This window comes from Lampetra planeri, chromosome 4 (genome assembly GCF_965212315.1).
Source record: "Lampetra planeri chromosome 4, kcLamPlan1.2.h2, whole genome shotgun sequence".
Taxonomy (NCBI): Eukaryota; Metazoa; Chordata; class Hyperoartia; order Petromyzontiformes; family Petromyzontidae; genus Lampetra; species Lampetra planeri.
In genome coordinates, this window is record NC_136110.1 from 14,246,049 (window position 1) to 14,265,437 (window position 19,389).

The 19,389-nt window shown below is 51.1% G+C and overlaps 1 protein-coding gene across 2 annotated transcripts in view; it reads right to left on the reverse strand.

The window, feature by feature from the left end:
* LOC144717727 (protein Shroom3-like) overlaps positions 1-17,795 on the reverse strand; it is a 71,870-nt gene extending 54,075 nt beyond the window's left edge. For both annotated transcript variants that reach the window (XM_078593319.1, XM_078593318.1), the window contains exon 1: positions 17,662-17,795. In XM_078593319.1, coding sequence (XP_078449445.1) covers positions 17,662-17,708 — 47 coding nt within the window. In that variant the 5' untranslated portion in view covers positions 17,709-17,795. The remainder of the gene's footprint in view (positions 1-17,661) is intronic.
* Positions 17,796-19,389: the final 1,594 nt, after the last annotated feature.

Here is a 19,389-nt window from a genome sequence, read left to right on the forward strand (position 1 = left end):
CACACACACACACGTCACCCTCACACTCACACACACTGGTCACCCTCAAACTCACACACACTGGTCACCCTCACACACACACACTGGTCACCCTCACAGTACACACACACTCCTCACACTCACAGCACACACACACACACTGGTCACCCTCACACACACACACACTGGTCACCCTCACAGTACACAAACACTGGTCACCCTCACACTCACACACACTGGTCACCCTCACACTCACACACACTGGTCACCCTCACACTCACACACACTGGTCACCCTCACACACACTGGTCACCCTCACACTCACACACTGGTCACCCTCACACATACACTGGTCACCCTCACACACACACTGGTCACCCTAACACACACACACACACACACTGGTCATCCTCACACACTCACACAAACACTGGTCACCCTCACAGACACTGGTCACCCTCACAGTACACACACACACTGGTCACCCTCACACTCACACACACTGGTCACCCTCACACTCACACACACTGGTCACCCTCACACTCACACACACTGGTCACCCTCACACTCACACACACTGGTCACCCTCACACTCACACACACTGGTCACCCTCACACACACTGGTCACCCTCACACTCACACACACACTGGTCACCCTCACACACACTGGTCACCCTCACAGTACACACACACACTGGTCACCCTCACACTCACACACACTGGTCACCCTCACACTCACACACACTGGTCACCCTCACACTCACACACACACACTGGTCACCCTCACACTCACACACTGGTTACCCTCACAGCACACGCTGGTCACCCTCACAGTACACACACACTGGTCACCCTCACACTCACAGTACACACACACTGGTCACCCTCACACACACACACACTGGTCACCCTCACAGTACACACACACTGATCACCCTCACACACACACTGGTCACCCTCACACATACACTGGTCACCCTCACACACACACACTGGTCACCCTCACAGTACACACACACACTGGTCACCCTCACAGCACACACACACACACACACTGGTCACCCTCTCACACACACACACACACTGGTCACCCTCTCACTCACACACACTGGTCACCCTCACACTCACACACACTGGTCACCCTCACACTCACACACACTGGTCACCCTCACACTCACACACACTGGTCACCCTCACAGTACACACACACACTGGTCACCCTCACACTCACACACACTGGTCACCCTCACAGTACACACACACTGGTCACCCTCACAGTACACACACACGGGTCACCCTCACACTCACACACACACACACGTCACCCTCACACTCACACACACTGGTCACCCTCACACTCACACACACTGGTCACCCTCATAGTACACACACACACACTGGTCACCCTCACACTCACACACACTGGTCACCCTCACACTCACACACACTGGTCACCCTCACACACACACACACACTGGTCACCCTCACACACACACACACACACTGGTCACCCTCACACACACACACTGGTCACCCTCACAGCACACACACACACACTGGTCACCCTCACAGCACACACACTGGTCACCCTCACACACACACACTGGTCACCCTCACAGTACACACACACTCCTCACACTCACAGCACACACACACACACTGGTCACCCTCACACACACACACACACTGGTCACCCTCACAGTACACAAACACTGGTCACCCTCACACTCACACACACTGGTCACCCTCACACTCACACACACTGGTCACCCTCACACTCACACACACTGGTCACCCTCACACACACTGGTCACCCTCACACTCACACACTGGTCACCCTCACACATACACTGGTCACCCTCACACACACACTGGTCACCCTAACACACACACACACACTGGTCATCCTCACACACTCACACAAACACTGGTCACCCTCACAGACACTGGTCACCCTCACAGTACACACACACACTGGTCACCCTCACACTCACACACACTGGTCACCCTCACACTCACACACACTGGTCACCCTCACACTCACACACACTGGTCACCCTCACACTCACACACACTGGTCACCCTCACACACACTGGTCACCCTCACACTCACACACACACTGGTCACCCTCACACACACTGGTCACCCTCACAGTACACACACACACTGGTCACCCTCACACTCACACACACTGGTCACCCTCACACTCACACACACTGGTCACCCTCACACTCACACACACACACTGGTCACCCTCACACTCACACACTGGTTACCCTCACAGCACACGCTGGTCACCCTCACAGTACACACACACACTGGTCACCCTCACACTCACAGTACACACACACTGGTCACCCTCACACACACACACACACTGGTCACCCTCACAGTACACACACACTGATCACCCTCACACACACACTGGTCACCCTCACACATACACTGGTCACCCTCACACACACACACACTGGTCACCCTCACAGTACACACACACACTGGTCACCCTCACAGCACACACACACACACACTGGTCACCCTCTCACACACACACACACACTGGTCACCCTCTCACTCACACACACTGGTCACCCTCACACTCACACACACTGGTCACCCTCACACTCACACACACTGGTCACCCTCACACTCACACACACTGGTCACCCTCACAGTACACACACACTGGTCACCCTCACACTCACACACACTGGTCACCCTCACAGTACACACACACGGGTCACCCTCACACTCACACACACACACACGTCACCCTCACACTCACACACACTGGTCACCCTCACACTCACACACACTGGTCACCCTCACAGTACACACACACGGGTCACCCTCACACTCACACACACACACACGTCACCCTCACACTCACACACTGGTCACCCTCACAGCACACGCTGGTCACCCTCACAGTACACACACACACTGGTCACCCTCACACTCACAGTACACACACACTGGTCACCCTCACACACACACTGGTCACCCTCACACACACACTGGTCACCCTCACACCCACTGGTCACCCTCACACTCACAGTACACACACACTGGTCACCCTCACACACACACTGGTCACCCTCACACACACACTGGTCACCCTCACACTCACAGTACACACACACTGGTCACCCTCACAGCACACGCTGTGCTGCCAAGGGCAACGTTCCGATAAATTTAACAACAAACTAAGGTGTGCAACATTGCATGAACAAATTATCTGCCTTGCCCAGGCCACCTATTCATGAGAACTGAAGGTGGCCACTTGTCATTTCAGGCAGTATTGTGAAGGGGTTTCTCGACAGCATAGAGCTGTTTACAGCACTAAGCAGCGTTCTTCTTCATTACTAGAAGCAGAGTAAATTGTGCAGCTCCGTGTCACGTACAGTATGTTATTAACTTTACTCAACACACTGCGCTTTGAAGTGTGTGGGGGGGCCAGTGTTCAGAACACTATGGCGGATTATAAACTTCCAGCGTCACCTCAAGACGCTGGGACTCGGCACATGCTGGGCCCCGAGTTAAGCAACTGGACGCCGGGTGGATCTTTGCATTCAAACGCGAGATGTGCAATGTACCGAGGATGGGTTATGGTCATTACTGCGCTTGTTTTGCCAGGAAAGCCTCACCGAGTCTCATGACAATCTTTCAAGAGGTTCCTGACAAGTTTTCGCAGTTGGGGGGTGATGGTTGGTACGTCGATTCCGATGGAGTGATTTCAAATTTGTACCGTGTCTCTGGCAGTCTTAGGAATTACTTCACATGATCGTTAACTAACATACACTGTGAAGCAGACGGCACTTATTCTTTGGTTAATTCACCCGAAGTATTCATGAGGGCGGCCGATGGATGCAAACTGCGAACCCCTGCAACAATCGATGATTACACTACCGCCGAGCGACGCCACCAACGTAAGTTTGAGTAACTTGCACGAGAGGCAGTGGACTTTAAATCCACCTTCATGACCCCTGCAGTGTTGCTCCTTTACTTGGTCACTTGTCCTTATTCACGGCAAGTGGCCGCTTTCGAAATGTTGTGTCTCTCATAAGTCACGAGGATCCCGAGTTGAGATCCATCGCATTTAAAGGTCCACACACTGGGAGCCATACCGCAGGGTACACACAGTGTATGTGACAGCCATATGGGCTGGATGCACACCACCATCTCGTCATCCTTATCAGGCAACACAACCAGACAAACAAATCCACCATAAACAACTTCCCCTCATGTAAACGCTGGCAGAGATCAACGTAGACACCCACCCATAATCCCACGAAGGGGCCCTGTAATCTGCAGTATGAAGTCATTGGCAGAGGAGGGCCATACGGGGCCACGGGGCCCTGCCCGCTCGGCTCCCTGAAAACCAAAGGGCGCTTGCTTCGTGCATCGAGCAGGCCAAGGCACCAACCACTGTTACCCGTTGAGTGCTGCTCCACTGCTCAAGCAAATGTGCAAATACATTCAGCTGCAGCGCCTTAAAAGTAAGAAAAACTCCATTCTCAAAGTGATTATTTACCAGGGAGAGCACCCATGTCAGACAGGTCAAGACGTGGAACATTTACAGCGGAGAGTTTTGCACAAAATCCACATTAAAACCCCCAGCCACACCGGACACAGAGGGACTCCTTAGACCCCTGAATGTCTGCAACGTGGAAATTCTGTCAGTAAGCGCAGTGTTGAACCGGTTCACAGTGTTTTCTGTCACGGGCCCTTCCTGTCATCTATCACGGCAACAGGTCACCTGAGGGATTCGAGGACGGCATGGTGTTAACACACCAAGCTGCTCCTATGCATAACACGAGGAGGAACTAAACGAGGTGGCCCCCACGTGCAGTCACCTGATCTCACCTGAAGCAGTGCTTTATGAAGAGGGCACGAGAACATTACTGCTCAAGTGTATTGTCCCAGCGCTGCAGGTCAGGGTAAATCATTGAGCCATCAGCAGTGCGAGTGACAACACAAAACTTTTCAGAGGGCGTCAAGTGCAAGTTTAGAACATTTAAATGTTGAGCTCACTCAGTTGGGCTGGTCATTTTCCACCTTTGGCAAGTTTTCACCATTGTTATTTAAACTTCACTGATTTTAGATGGGTTTTTTTTTAAATGTACATTTAGTTTTAGTTACAATTATGTTTTTACAGAAGTTGGAGATAAGTGGAATTTTTGGCAGGTTGATATATACCAGTTTAAAACATCATTCGACTGCCTTTGCTCAGTTTTAATGTATCGTTGGTGTTACTTGCTTCAAGATAATATGCGCCCCTTGTGAGTGGACTATCTTTGTTTGCTTTTCGTGTGTATGTCCAGACTCGGATTGAAACGTGCTGGCTTGTTGATGCATTCTTGCCTTCCCAAACTCGTGTTTAGTTTAGAGTTTAGAAGGTTATAGATCATCATTATATATTATTATGGTTTATGTATCCTCTTTTACCTTTCTGAGAGTTTTTATTATTATTTATGTTATGTTTTACACTTTAACAGCATCCCTAAATGAGGATTACGACTGCAGCAGAAGAGAAGCAAGGTGTGCGTCACCACGGGTAGACGTTGTAAATCATACCACGACATCAGCCACAATCAAAATAAGAACGCTGACATGAGTTGAGTACTAAGTTCATTCTGTTATCAGCATTGGGAGTTGCAAAAAGTATTTTTTGGCAAAATGAGCCAATACAAAATTTTGTACGTGAGGTCATATATATTTGCATGGGCCACAGGCCCACATGCCATGTCACTGTGGATGTGATAATTAACTGACTATACTGCACGAGTCTTTTTGTTTGCAATTTTTATGTTACCAGGTAAGGCTCACTGAGCTATGTAGCTCTTTTTCAGAAGCGACCTGGCCACAATTGATAGCTCAATTAAGTGGCTTATCATGTGGAAATTTATAGCAGCCAAACACTCGAAACACATGTTTCTAAATGTGGAGGGAAAAACCAGAGGACCCAGAGAAAAATCCACGAGATCAGAGGGAGAACATGCAAACTCCAAATATACAACAGGCGTCAGGGTCAGGATCGAACTCACGACCTCCTATATACCAGGTAGTTAACATCTCGCAGTACAATTTCACGATGGAACGATGGCAATCAAGATTCAAACGGAGGTGTACATACACACATTTGTGCATATAATCTCACTTTAGTAGTAATGGATTATCGGGTTAAGAATGGATCTATGATGCGGGTGAGGAATTGCACAGGAACTGGCTGGCTCAAGTGTCCTCTCTGACAGCCAACGCTGGCATATTATACCTCCACACAAAGATAAAGATCCCCTCCTATAGCCTTAACAGACTGTTGGGGCAAGTACTGTTTGCGAGCACTTATGAAGGCCGGCATGGCACACGAGGGGGTAGGTGGCCAGCACCACGCGATGTTTACATACCGAACCAGATCCTCATTGGAGGTTGAGTTGACCTAAGGGAGGCCCAGAACCAGTTCAGAAAATCGTCACTGGTGTTGGCTGGGAGCAGGAATGAAAATCGGGTCTCCAGATTCGTAGTGTAGTAAGCTAACCACTCCACCACTACTCCCCACCTCCACACAGCACGCAAAGTTCATGTTCTTTGGGGGTGTCGTTTCACATCTATTAAATCCGTTTACGCTAATGATTAGAACATTTTTCCAGGAATTGTCGTTTTTATTATTTATCACTCGGTATCGAGTACAGTATTGCATGTATTGGTAAAAAAAACACCAGAGAAAGGTTAACCTAATTTCTCTCCAATTATGACACTCAATGAAAGTTCCCCACACCTGCACCTAAAGAATCTGCAGGTTACGGGAAGGCAATTTGGGGGTTTGCCAGATGCTCCATGGTTACACTGAGGTGCATTTTCATGGACATTTCAGGGCCATAGGATGTTTATCGTACAATCATTGAAACCACGACTGGCAAAGCAAAGATTGCATTCTTACAGATTCTGCCATTTCCCTTTGTTTGCCAAGGCTCGTCTCAGAGAACTCCAGAATTTGTCCACAGCCTGGATATCATTGGCGGTGCACAGTGCTCATGTCCACCAGGGAATCCCGGTGCTTCTGGGAAAGGGCCAAGAGAGGAGCCCCCTGTGCGTTTATCAGCACGGTCCTGATCAGCGGTCAAGTGCCCATTGCACTGGGCTACATGAAGAACACGTTGACAGGTCGTGTCTGAACATCTAGAATATTCAATACCACTGATTAAATATGTTCATTTGTAGGCGCAATGTGCATTCAGTCACAGCGTCACAGAGCCACTGATGATTGCCTGGATAAAATTTAAAGTCTTGCGGTGACCAACAACTCCCTCAGCCATTCTCACTGCGTGCCCCGGGGTGTATAAGAGACCCACACCGAAATGCACCTGGGAGTGCGGTTGCCGCCACCTGTCCGGGTATGACCTGGGCAGTGTGGGAATTGCCATCTGTGTTTGGGTGGTGGCACAAATGTATTTGTATCGTGATTGGTACTACCCTGTATCTGAGAACGAGCACCTAACCCACACGAACTGGCATCAGTGTAGACAATACATTTTTAATTAACATCGACATATGCCAAGACGGGCATGGGTCAAAGAAAATGTAAGTTCCTAACAAGCCACATGGCACGCATTACTTCTGATGAAGGGGTTCTTAGGACAAGTGAGTTGGGTGAAGTAATGGGCAACCTCTGACAATCCCTGGACAAATCCTTTGTAAGAGGTTGCTATTCCTACAAAAATATCTCACCTCACTCACATTTTGGCGAGTTGGCCAGTCAATTATGGTTTGCTGACGTGGTAACCCCTAAGGGAGTGCGACGATGGCAGGAGACAGACACGGCTACCTGCAGCACCAGCCACACTGTACCCTCCGCAGCTTCCTGCCGAGCCTCCGGAGCCAAAATTAGCAAAGTAATCGCCTTACAAAGGCTGCTGCTGCGGTGACAGCGAACAGCAGCGCAGGCAGGAGCCCCACTCTCGTTGCCATCCAGCGTCTCTGCCACCCACGTTCACTGTCCCCCACCGTTTCAACAACGTGCGGCTTGTCCCATGGAGGGAAGTTATTGCACTTGCACACCGCAGCGCACACATGTGTTGGTTACACTGAATTACAACTGGCAGCATGCAGGACAATGTATAATACGCACTGCAAATACTTCAACTCTAAATTATCTATATAACACCCAATTAAATTACCATACTCTTTGGTTCTTCGGTAAAGTCACGTAGGTAGAAAAATAAAATAAATAAATATTATATCACGACGTTTCGATCGCAAACAAATGGTCGTCGTCAGGCGGAAAAAATAATCCAGCAGTGGAACTGCTGAACCAGGATGGACACTCAATTACCGTACAACTAGTTCTTTGTAAGGTCCTTTTGAATTTTTTTTTTATCCATGAGATATTTTATTGCAAGATCTGTTACTGGTGATGGTGATGACAGGGAGAAAGAAGGTGCTGAGAGTCACGGTGGGTGAGGTTGGGGTATGTAGAACTTCTTTCGCACCGTACGTAGCCAACGGCGCTAACACTGGTCTACAATTTTTTAAACGTCAGTTGCTTCAGAGATGAAATGTGCTGTTTATTATGGATTTTAACGTGCTGAATTCAAATATGACAATTAAAACAAATGATTGGCTACTGTTCCCAAGATATTTAAGTTTTTACATTTTACGTCTATGTATATTGTGTAGAAAGTAGAGTTTTACTCCTAAATTGGAAACCTAGATCTTTTCATGTGTTTATGGAAGTGCGGGGGAAGGACAGCAAACGAAGACAAAAAGCAGTTCTAAAGAAATAGTTGCGGGTAAATGGAGTCACGTAGGGCGAGGTTGTATGAATGTTGCACTTCTTTCGCACCGTACATAACCAACCGTACGAATCAGAGGTTGGCATGACATGGGCGCTTGAGTGAAGGAGGAGTGATGGTCAGTGAGGTCGGGGTGCTGCTGTGCAGCAGGTGCACGCTGCATGCAGTCCACGAGTAACGGGCAGTGTCGTGGAGACTCCTGCAAAGCTGAACGCTTGTTATGAACACGATGGTGGAGGCCTGCGACAGTGACCAGTGGAGACTGCACAGGTCGCCTGTGCCATGTGAGACTGCATAAAACATTGGACAACCTCCAGCCATTCACGGCCACTGGCACGCAAGAGTGTGCAGGAATATTCAACACCGCTTCCTGACAGAGCCACGGGATGAAAACTCAATTGTCTTTTGACATACTCTTAGTTCTTTCGGTAAAGTCACGTAGGTAAAAAATGAAATTAAAATTAATAAAAATAAAATAAAAAATAAAAATCACGACGTTTCGGAGGCAACACAAGTCTCCGTCATCAGGTGGGACCGTCACAGCCAGATATCTTTTGACAGTTTACACGATGCGTCATTGGACACAATGTCAGACCCAAAACCTTATCTGGAGCGCTAGAGATAGGCAATGTCCAGTCCTATGAGCCACACTTGCTCTATCTCTACTATCGCCCTAATCAACATTTACACACATGTTCACTTTGTGAGTCTACAGGGGAGTTGTGAAACGTGGTCAGCAGGGCAGACTTTGGCCCCCAAGTGCCGGAGGTGATTGCTGATCCTTTGTTCAGTCATCCCTCCTCTCTCTGCACGAATGACAGATGCAATGTACTCAAGAGCTTCTAACAAGGTTGTTATGATATAAACTAAGCAATGTGTAATGGCAGAAATATCAAACGTCGGTGTGGTGATAACCACATGTACAGGGAAAAAACGCTTATTTACAGACGCACTGGAACGAGGTGAACGTGCTTCATCATCTTCCTCCTCCCTCTTAGAGCAGGGGTTGGCAACCTGCAGCTCCAGAGCCGCATGCGGCTGCTCTTCAGGGACTCCTTCGTGACGTCATTCACATGCATTTCGGCTCTTGAAATAATGAGGGGTTTTTTTTTCCGAATTCGAAAAAAAGGCTCTTCTTGTTATTTTGGTTGCCGACCCCTGTCCTAGAGGCATCGCCTTCCTTAACACTCGCCACTTCGTTGCCATTAATGCCAGCTGTTAATTAAGTGCAGGACAAAGCACCATATTCACGTCCTGACAAAACGGATGAAACGCATCACCTTGGCAATTTGCCCCATTGTTAGTAATGGAGACATCGGCACGGTTTTGCCAAAAACTGCATGAAAAGGAACGCTGACCAACAAGCGAAGTGAATCCAAATGGGAGAAGCTGCCTTGTTTCGGCCTGATTGAACGAAGTGTCGTTCACTCCGTAAAGGTCGTTGATTCAAATCCAATTGCAGACATTGCCGAAGCTTCCCGTGCGCCATCAACGTCTGCGCCATTGACTGCGACAACCCAGAGGCCGTGGCGGCGAGGCCACGGCCGTACCCCCGGGCACAGCGCTCGCCAGGCCCACTTACTGACCAATAGAAGTGGCAGCAGTGCACCGGGGCCTGAGCAACAGGTGCAACACACAGGCTTTCGCGACCAATATTATTCAAAGTAAAAATGTTGGGTTAGATTGCGTAAATGTGTCAGAAACCTACCGCCACCCGACACAGCCAATTAGTAAGGTTTGTCACGTGAACAAAACGTGCCAATTAGTTGCTACTTTCAGCACACCGGTGGATTGGAGAGCAACCCCACATTACAATTTGAGTACAACACTTCGCAGGCGATTACAAGCAGCAGCATCAGGTTATTACCTGATTGTAAATCTAGTGGGTTTGCTCTCCAACACACCGGTGTGCTGAAGTAGTAACTGGCACGTTTTGATCAAGTGACAAACCTTACTAATTGGTTGTGTCGGGTGGCGGTAGGTTTATGACACATTAACATTTACGCAATCTAACCCAAAATCCACATGCAATCATAATAGGGATTGGACAAAGATGGCACGATTATGTCCAAACATCTCTATCTGAAGTCTGCATCATCAACATCATCAGCTCTTGCTGCTGGTCCATGAAAATAATAATGCAGTTACAGCGGAGAACAAACACCGCCCTGCTTTACCACATAGCAGTGGTCTGGGTACGATGCGTGGTGTGTCGCACGCGAGACACGCAATGTGCGCCGCGCCCCACACGCCTTGTCGTTGACGCGCTCTCCTCTGCACATGCACATGTGCTGCAAACCGCTACACACACATGTTAGAGACAGAGATATAGAGACAAAGTTCCCCCGTGTAGCCTTTAACAGACTGTTGGGCCAAGTGCTGTTAGCGAGCACCTATGAAGGCCGGTACGGTACACGAGGGGTGGGTGGCCAGGACCACGCCCAGCCGCCTTTGTCTCCCCTGTGCTGATGTGTACACACCTCATTTCATGGCTGAGTCGACCTAGGGGGAGGCCCAAAACCGGTTAAAATAGACACCAGTTATTGGACGTGAGTGGAAATTTAACTCGGGTCACTCAGTTTATAGCGCGGTGCACTAGCAACTACACCACAGCTCCCCACTAGAGATACAGCATACAAACCCATACACACGTGCACACAACAATACACACAGCGGTCGCGATGGAAATGTAGAGCTGCTGCTGTGACGTGTATTCGTCCAGCAGCAGCCCGTGCTCACTGCCGCTTTCCCTCTGTGGAAATATCGCAGGGCAGGAACAGGAACCGCTCTGCAAAGTGCCGGTATAATACACGTTGGTGCTCTGAGAAGTGCCGACATGACGTACTGCCGACATGACGTACTGCCGTATATCGGCACATGACCACCACCGTGCATAACCCACCTGTATGCACGCGCACGCCATGCAAGGGTGCGGCAAACATCTACAAAAACACAGCAAATTTCACTGGTGGGATTGAAGCTTGTGCGTTGCTGGCAGTGTGGTGCGTGCTGGCAGTGTGACACGTGCGACGCAAGGGCAATATCTTGGCACGAGCAGCGACGGGCATGGTATTCGCATGCCCGTCTTGGTCATTACACACATGCGCTGGGAAACGCGCGAGACCCCAGTTGTAAGGGAGAGTTTCTTATCCCTGCGAGTGGGCAGTAGCGGTGTGCAACTTGACAAGCCGGAGAGAGGGGAGGCGCCATTGGGTGGCGTGCTGGCTACACCGTCCCATTGTGCACAACGTTGCGGATGAGTCGCAAGGCCAACGAGACAGTGAGCGACAAGGTCAGGCTGCCTTGTCTAGTTCAGCAGTTGCCGTGGTGACAGAGCATATTCTGTAACAACTAATAGCTAATAAAGTAGTACCTAGGCTACCATAACCATAGCACGCATGCAGATCATAAATTCACCCTTCCGCAGGTCGAGTGCACATCTGCAACTCCTCCGTACACTTCTCCAATAACCACTGTGCGTGCATCGTTTGGATACCGTCAGAGTGTAGTCTCAACGTACCGTACCATAGTATTAAAATAATGTACAATTTTGTCTCAACAAATATTATGTTATTAATTTGTTCTTGATGTAACCCAGGTTGCCGTTGCAAAACAGGTGATGCAGTCTTGTGTATATTAACGGGTTTCTCTCGTCTGCGGGTTTAATAAACGTTCTCTGAGTGCCGCGTCGCCACACTCTTTGAAATTGCCGACATTAATATCCAATATCAATCATGATTCCAATCCCCATCATTGGCAACACAGATTCACAAATTGTAAGTGGATAATAATTTAAAGCTTTCTGTTGGCAGTAACCAGGTGATAAGACTCATGCCAACAAATTCCAGACCTCAGCGTGCCCATCAACCTGCAACACAGCATCTGACCTCATTGCACGACTTATTACTAGTCTTGCGCTTGTTCACCCAGGAAAGCCTCACTGAGTGTCAAGTCTTTTTTTCAGGAGGATCCTGCCAAGTTTTCTCCGTAGAGGGTGATGTTGCTGCTGTGCGTGATCCCAATTGAGTGATTTGCAGGTACAGTACATGTTTTTTTACTCAATAACATTCCTAGCGTTCCTCAGATGTAGAGGATGCCGCGGTGCCATGGATCTCGGGGAAGGAAGCAGCATGGTCACGTGAACGTTCTCGCATGAGACAAGCGACCGTATCCAGGGAGGCAGGATTGTGTTATTTTATCTGAATTGTTCCAACTACGCGCTGTATCAAAGACTACCTTGCAAAGCAAATACGGCAGAGCACCCTTACCGGGTGCTCACCCAATCTTAAACACACAGAGAGATTAATTCAAGCACTGTATAACCAACGTGCATACATCTGCGACTTATGGGCATACTGCAGTAGTGGACTTCCTCCAGAGTGGAAAGAAAATAATAAATACATGGACCCCCTGTGTGAGATTACAACATCGCATATCAATGGCCACTGATAACACTGCATTTCTTTTGAGTTGCGTGCCTTTATTGACAGGCACAGAGTTCACGAGCACGACCATTCGGCCTTGTGCTGCCTGCCCAGCAGAGCTCCCACGCTGCTCACCCACCAAGAGGCACACATCTTGCCTGGCACGCTCACCCACTAAAAGACACTCACCTTGCCTGGCACCCTCACCCACCAAGAGACACTCACCCTGCCTGGCATGCTCAAAAACAATAACCGCCATTAACCAGTGACATTACCATGGCGCTTGGGCCATGCTAGGTGAACTTTGAGGCCATGTGAAGTGCCGAAGGCCCACTGGCAGGAGGTCACGGAACAGACCCAATTGCCATGGGTTGACTGACTGAGATGACTGGAAGGTGCACCAACGGTGCTCCCCACTGTGCTAACTCTCTGCATTTTAGCCACCCGGCACTCCACTCACTGTTGTGAGCGTCACTCCTCTGCCGTCCATTGTTGGAAGGGCGACTGCCTCCAATTCCCCAGCAGTGTCCTTCACGAACCTCCTCCACAGAGGCCGAAATTACACTGCTGGTACCAGTCATCGGCAAGTCCAATCAACTCCACATCCTTCTGTTTCACATCAGTCCCTCTTTTCTTGAGCCCGTGTCGCGCTCGTTCAGCCACAAAACAGAAGCTGCTTGGGCAAGCGGTGGCTGGCCATGCAGGCTACATGACCCGGCCAACACAGCCTTGCTTGCCAAAGTAGTGTAAATCGGAGACATCTTTTCAACTGATGAGAATAGGTTTTCCCCTTTTTACTGGCAACAGGTGTTAAGATATTAGAACACCAAACTGAAACCTTTTACAAGGAATCATATCTTAACACCTGTTTGTTGCCATAAAAAAGGGGAAAACCTATTCTCATATTTTGGTACTGGCAAAGGAGGTCCCATGATGGATATCTTCTCAACCGTTACAGAAAAAAATCACGATGACCAAGATGCACTGCGAGAAAGTAGAATGAACGACGGATGGGACTAGTGATGGAATGGCAGCTAATGGAGAGAAAACGCTGGAGGGAGTGAACGAGCGATACGGGGAGTGATGAGATCAGCTCATGTGCAGGAGGGAGATGGATCTCGACTGCGAGGGGCGCCAATCGCGTGGAGGCGTTCAGACAGCAGTGGACAAACGATGACCGATGATGATGATGTTGAAGCAACTAATCATTTTTACAGGCTTAACTCAAATGTAAGAGAAAGTCAAATGTGTCTTGATTTTTTGATCAAATCAAGTGTTGCACCATGCATAAAACTTGACACCAAACAAAGTGTTTGCGAAGATGGCAAAAGGGATGAAGTAATGTCACTGCTTACAATTCCATATATGGTGGCAGTGCAATCGGCTCAAAGGTGGATGAGGCCATAAAACCTCTAAAATCGTCCTTGGTACAAAGTGCAAGTGGAATGTTGCACGAGTAACAGCCCCAGATGCGGCAGGGCTTAAGGGTCCTAGTTTCTCCCACCACCAGTTTCCTCTTTTTCCAGAGAGAGGCTCTTCCAGCTGCTCCACAGGGATCTTCCCCACATGGAACAATCTTGAGACCCACTGCCCCCCCCCCCTCCTGCGCTTATGCGAGGTGGGAATTCCCCACCAGGGGTCGACTACGCCCAGTCAACAGCCACGCCGTGCGTGAGAGCAGGTGCACTGAATATTGTGAAATTCTATTTTTAAAGACACCCACTGATAACAGCATTATACGGTCACTTGTGAGTGCTCGCAAGTGCAAATATTGCAGTTTCCTGATTCCCAGGGCTTGTGCCGTTAGTCCGTGTAGAGGACTCCTCCACATGGTTTATGTCACTTGAAATGTTATCGATTCAATTAATCAATTACATTTCCCTATCATGTGCACAATTTTAGTTTCTGACCTTAGCTTTCCTCTTGAACCCACGCGTCGTTTAATTCAACTCTATTGGATGTCTGGAGCCAGCGGTGTAATGTCTACCCTCCCATGGCACAAATCGTGACAGTACCTGCACGGGATGACCACTGTAAACTTCCCGCAATGCGATTGGCTCACTTTATTGGCCCACGAGGAGTGACGGGCTAAATCAAGCTGAATTTGAATGCATTCTGATTGAGAGTTGAGGCCCCAACCCACAGATGTGACACGAGACAACACCAAATATGCAGGAGTTACCTTCCCTTACCTAAATTCTGAGCTAGAACCCATCTGATAATGATGTCATTACTGCGCCGATATGCTCTTTCCCGCTTTACGGAGAAATCTGCCTCAAACCTGGCTCTGAATACGTCTCTTTTCATTCACCTCAGTGCTGATTTCCCTGCTTCCTGTCCCAGTCGCAGACTGGACAAAAACACTTTAAAGGGAGCAGTCCAATACTCAGGCACCCAAGGGGAGCTGGGTGATATCCGGCGGCACGGCTCCATCAGGCACTGAGCCCTCTCGCCAGCGTAGAGAATTCGCTGGAGCGTTCACATCCAGACTCACACAAGGGGCCGGTGAGGAAGACGTTCTGGGGGATATAAGACTCTGCTTATCTCTAGCACCTTATACCCACGTTGGCTTGCTCTTCACAAGCGGCCCCAAGCCACCAACGCCAATGCAGCACCACCATCACCGCCACCGCTAGAAATCCGTGCAGATGCGTGAATGCCCGTGTGACACAAACAGTCACGGCGTTATCCACAGCAGGCACTCACCCCGCATGCACACCACGTACTCACACAACACTCACGCCACACTCACCCCGCATGCACACCACACTCACACCGCACTCGCCACGTACTCACACCACACTCACACCACGTACTCACACCACACTCACACCACACTCACGCCACGTACTCACACCACACAAAATACAAGGATCCCCCGTATAGCCTTAATATAATCTTGAGGCAAGTGCTGTTTACGAGCACCTATTTATAGGATAGAAACACAGATCACACACATACCAATATGCGTGCACACTCACTATTCATACAAACTCACACCACACATACCATATCGAAACTACACACACCACACCACAACCATACAGAGACAACGAACGCATCATTAACACCACTCATCCTCACCGTAAATCACACCACACACTCACCATACACCATGAACACCACTCATCCTCACCGTAAATCACACCACACACTCACCATACACCATGAACAACACTCATCCTGACCGTAAATAACACCACGCACACCATACTTAACACCCCTCACACTCGCCACACATCTACAACCTCGCACACCCCCACACACCAAAAAGACAAAGTTATCCCCTTTAACCTGAACAGACCTCGATGAAGCCCGGCACGGTACACGAGGGGGTGGGTGGCCACGCCAATAGTGATGTTTACAGAGCACACCAGGTACTCCTTTGAGGCTGAGTCTATCTCGAGGAGGCCCAGGACCGGTTCAGATAATCGTCACCGGTGTTGGCCGTGAGCGGGAATCGAACTCAGGTGGACGGGTTCGTAGCGCAACGCGCTAACCACTACACTACCGCTTCACACACCACTCCCATTCATACACCCCACACACTCACACACCACTCCCATCATACACACACTCACCCCACACACTCACACACCACTCCCATCATACACACACTCACCTTACATCACTCACACACCACTCCCATCATACACACACTCACCCCACACACTCACACATCACTCCCATCATACACACACTCACCTTACATCACTCACCCCACACACTCACACACCACTCCCATCATACACACACTCACCTTACATCACTCACCCCACACACACACTCACACACCACTCCCATCATACACACACTCACCCCACATCACTCACCCCACACACTCACACACCACTCCCATCATACACACACTCACCTTACATCACTCACCCCACACACTCATACACCACTCCCATCATACACACACTCACCTTACATCACTCACCCCACACACTCACACACCACTCCCAATCACACACCCCACACACTCACCACACATTCACCACACACTCCCAACACATTCATCACACACTCACCACACACTCACCACACATTCACCACACACTCCCAACACATTCACCACACACTCACCACACATTCACCACACACTCACCACACATTCACCACACACTCCCACACACACACCACACACTCACCACACACACCACACACCACCATACACACTCACCACACACCACACACACTCACCACTCACCACAACGCACACCACACACTCACCACACTCACCACACACCACCACACACCACACACTCACCTCACACCACACACTCACCACACACCACCCCACAAACTCTCACCGCATGCCGTAGTCTCACCATGGCGCACTCGCAATAACATTCGGAGACAGTGGGAGACGACGTGAGACGAAGTTGCGAGAGACGAGGAGAGAGAGGAGGACGAGGGTGGTGGTGATGGTGGTGGGGGGAGTTGCGCGTCTCTTCCCACCTGTGGCTGCTGCTGCTGCCGCTGGCGGTGGCTGAGGCCGCGTCCATGGCCCCGCCTCGCTCGGCGGAGTCGGCGGCTGAAGGAGCCCGGAGCCGGCAGCGGGGAGCGCGGGGAGGCGACTGCCGTGGATGTTAAACCGAGAATGTGAGAAGCAGGAGGAGGGGAGGAGGAGCAGGAGGAGGGGAGGAGGAGAGGAGGAGGGGAGGAGGAGAGGAGGAGGAGGGGCCCTCGATGTGAGGAGGAGACTGCGCTGGAGGAGGAGGAGCGTTGGGATGAGAGGCGCCCTGACAACCTGGCGACAGACCCGCAGGAGGAGCGCGGCATGGGGAGAGGAGCGAGCGGGACGGGAGGACGAGCAGAGCGGGGGGGGGGGGGCCAGGAGGGGGAGGGGGCCAGGGGGGGGAGGGGGCCAGGGGGGGGAAAGGGGGCCAGGGGGGGGGAGGGGGCCAGGGGGGGGGGGAGGGGGCCATGGGGGGGGGAGGGGGACAGGGGGGGGGAGGGGGCCAGGAGGGGGCCAGGGGGGGGAGGGGGCCAGGGGGGGGGGAGGGGGACAGGGGGGGGGAGGGGGCCGGGGGGGGGGGGAGGAGGCCAGGGGGGGGGGGAGGGGGCCGGGGGGGGAGGGGGCCAGGGGGGGGGCCGGGGGGGGAGGGGGCCAGGGGGGGGGGCCGGGGGGGGAGGGGGCCAGGGGGGGGGGGCCGGGGGGGGAGGGGGTCAGGGGGGGGGCAGAGGGGGGGGCAGCGAGCTCCTCTTAGCTGCAGTCAAGGGGGGGGGGGGGGTCACACGCGAGAAGCTGTTGTAATCACTGCCAGCACGCACTCCCAGCCGCCTTTGTCTCCCTGCCCCAGGGGCCGACCTCTCGTCACGCCGCTAGACGGGACCGCCCTCCCGAACCCAGCAGGGGGAGCGAGTGGCCGGCCGGGAGAGCGGCCTCCCTCCACCCTCACCGCGCGTCCGAGCAGCGACCGACGGTACTCAGGTGAAGAAGGGCACCCCGCGGCGTCCATGTGTCGGGGCAGGCAGCCAGGCAGGGGTTGTCGTGGCCGCCAAGTTCTGGGTTCCAGATGTTTGGGACGCGGCCTCTCACATCAGGAGAGGGGGGCGGCGTCCCCATCGCCACCTTCCAACAGTCGGCACGCACCACGTAACATCACATCTCTACGGTGGGAGTGAAGGGACATTGCGGTGTCATTACAATAATCCGTGCCCACTTGTGGATTGTGTTTGGCAGACGCTGCTGAGCTGGCTGCGTGGGTGGTGAGGGGAGCCTGCAGGCCGGGCCCCTTACGGCCCAGAGCGTGGTGACGGCGGCCACCGCGCTCATTCTGCCTTCATCCGTCTTCATCCTTGACCCCGACGCAATTCCCGATCCCATCCCTCCTGGGGTCGCGCTGCAGTGACCATCAGAGCGGACCCACGCGGACGTCCACAATCAACGCCTCATTCGAGACCCAAAAATCCCACCTCCAGGCCTTGACATTCCTCAATGACATTGAAACAGCCATCAACCGCATCATATCATCAACAAGCCAATGCGTACTTGTTCATAGATGCGATTTTGGCCATGTAACCCCAACTATGGCCCATATTGAAAATCACTGTGGTCTGCGCTTAGATGAACAGCAAAACTACACGAACTCTCTAACCCTGAGGCCCTCTCGTACCTGGCAGACATCGACATTGGCATGCAGCTCTTTAACACATTGCTGCTGCCATAGGCGAGAAGAGGAA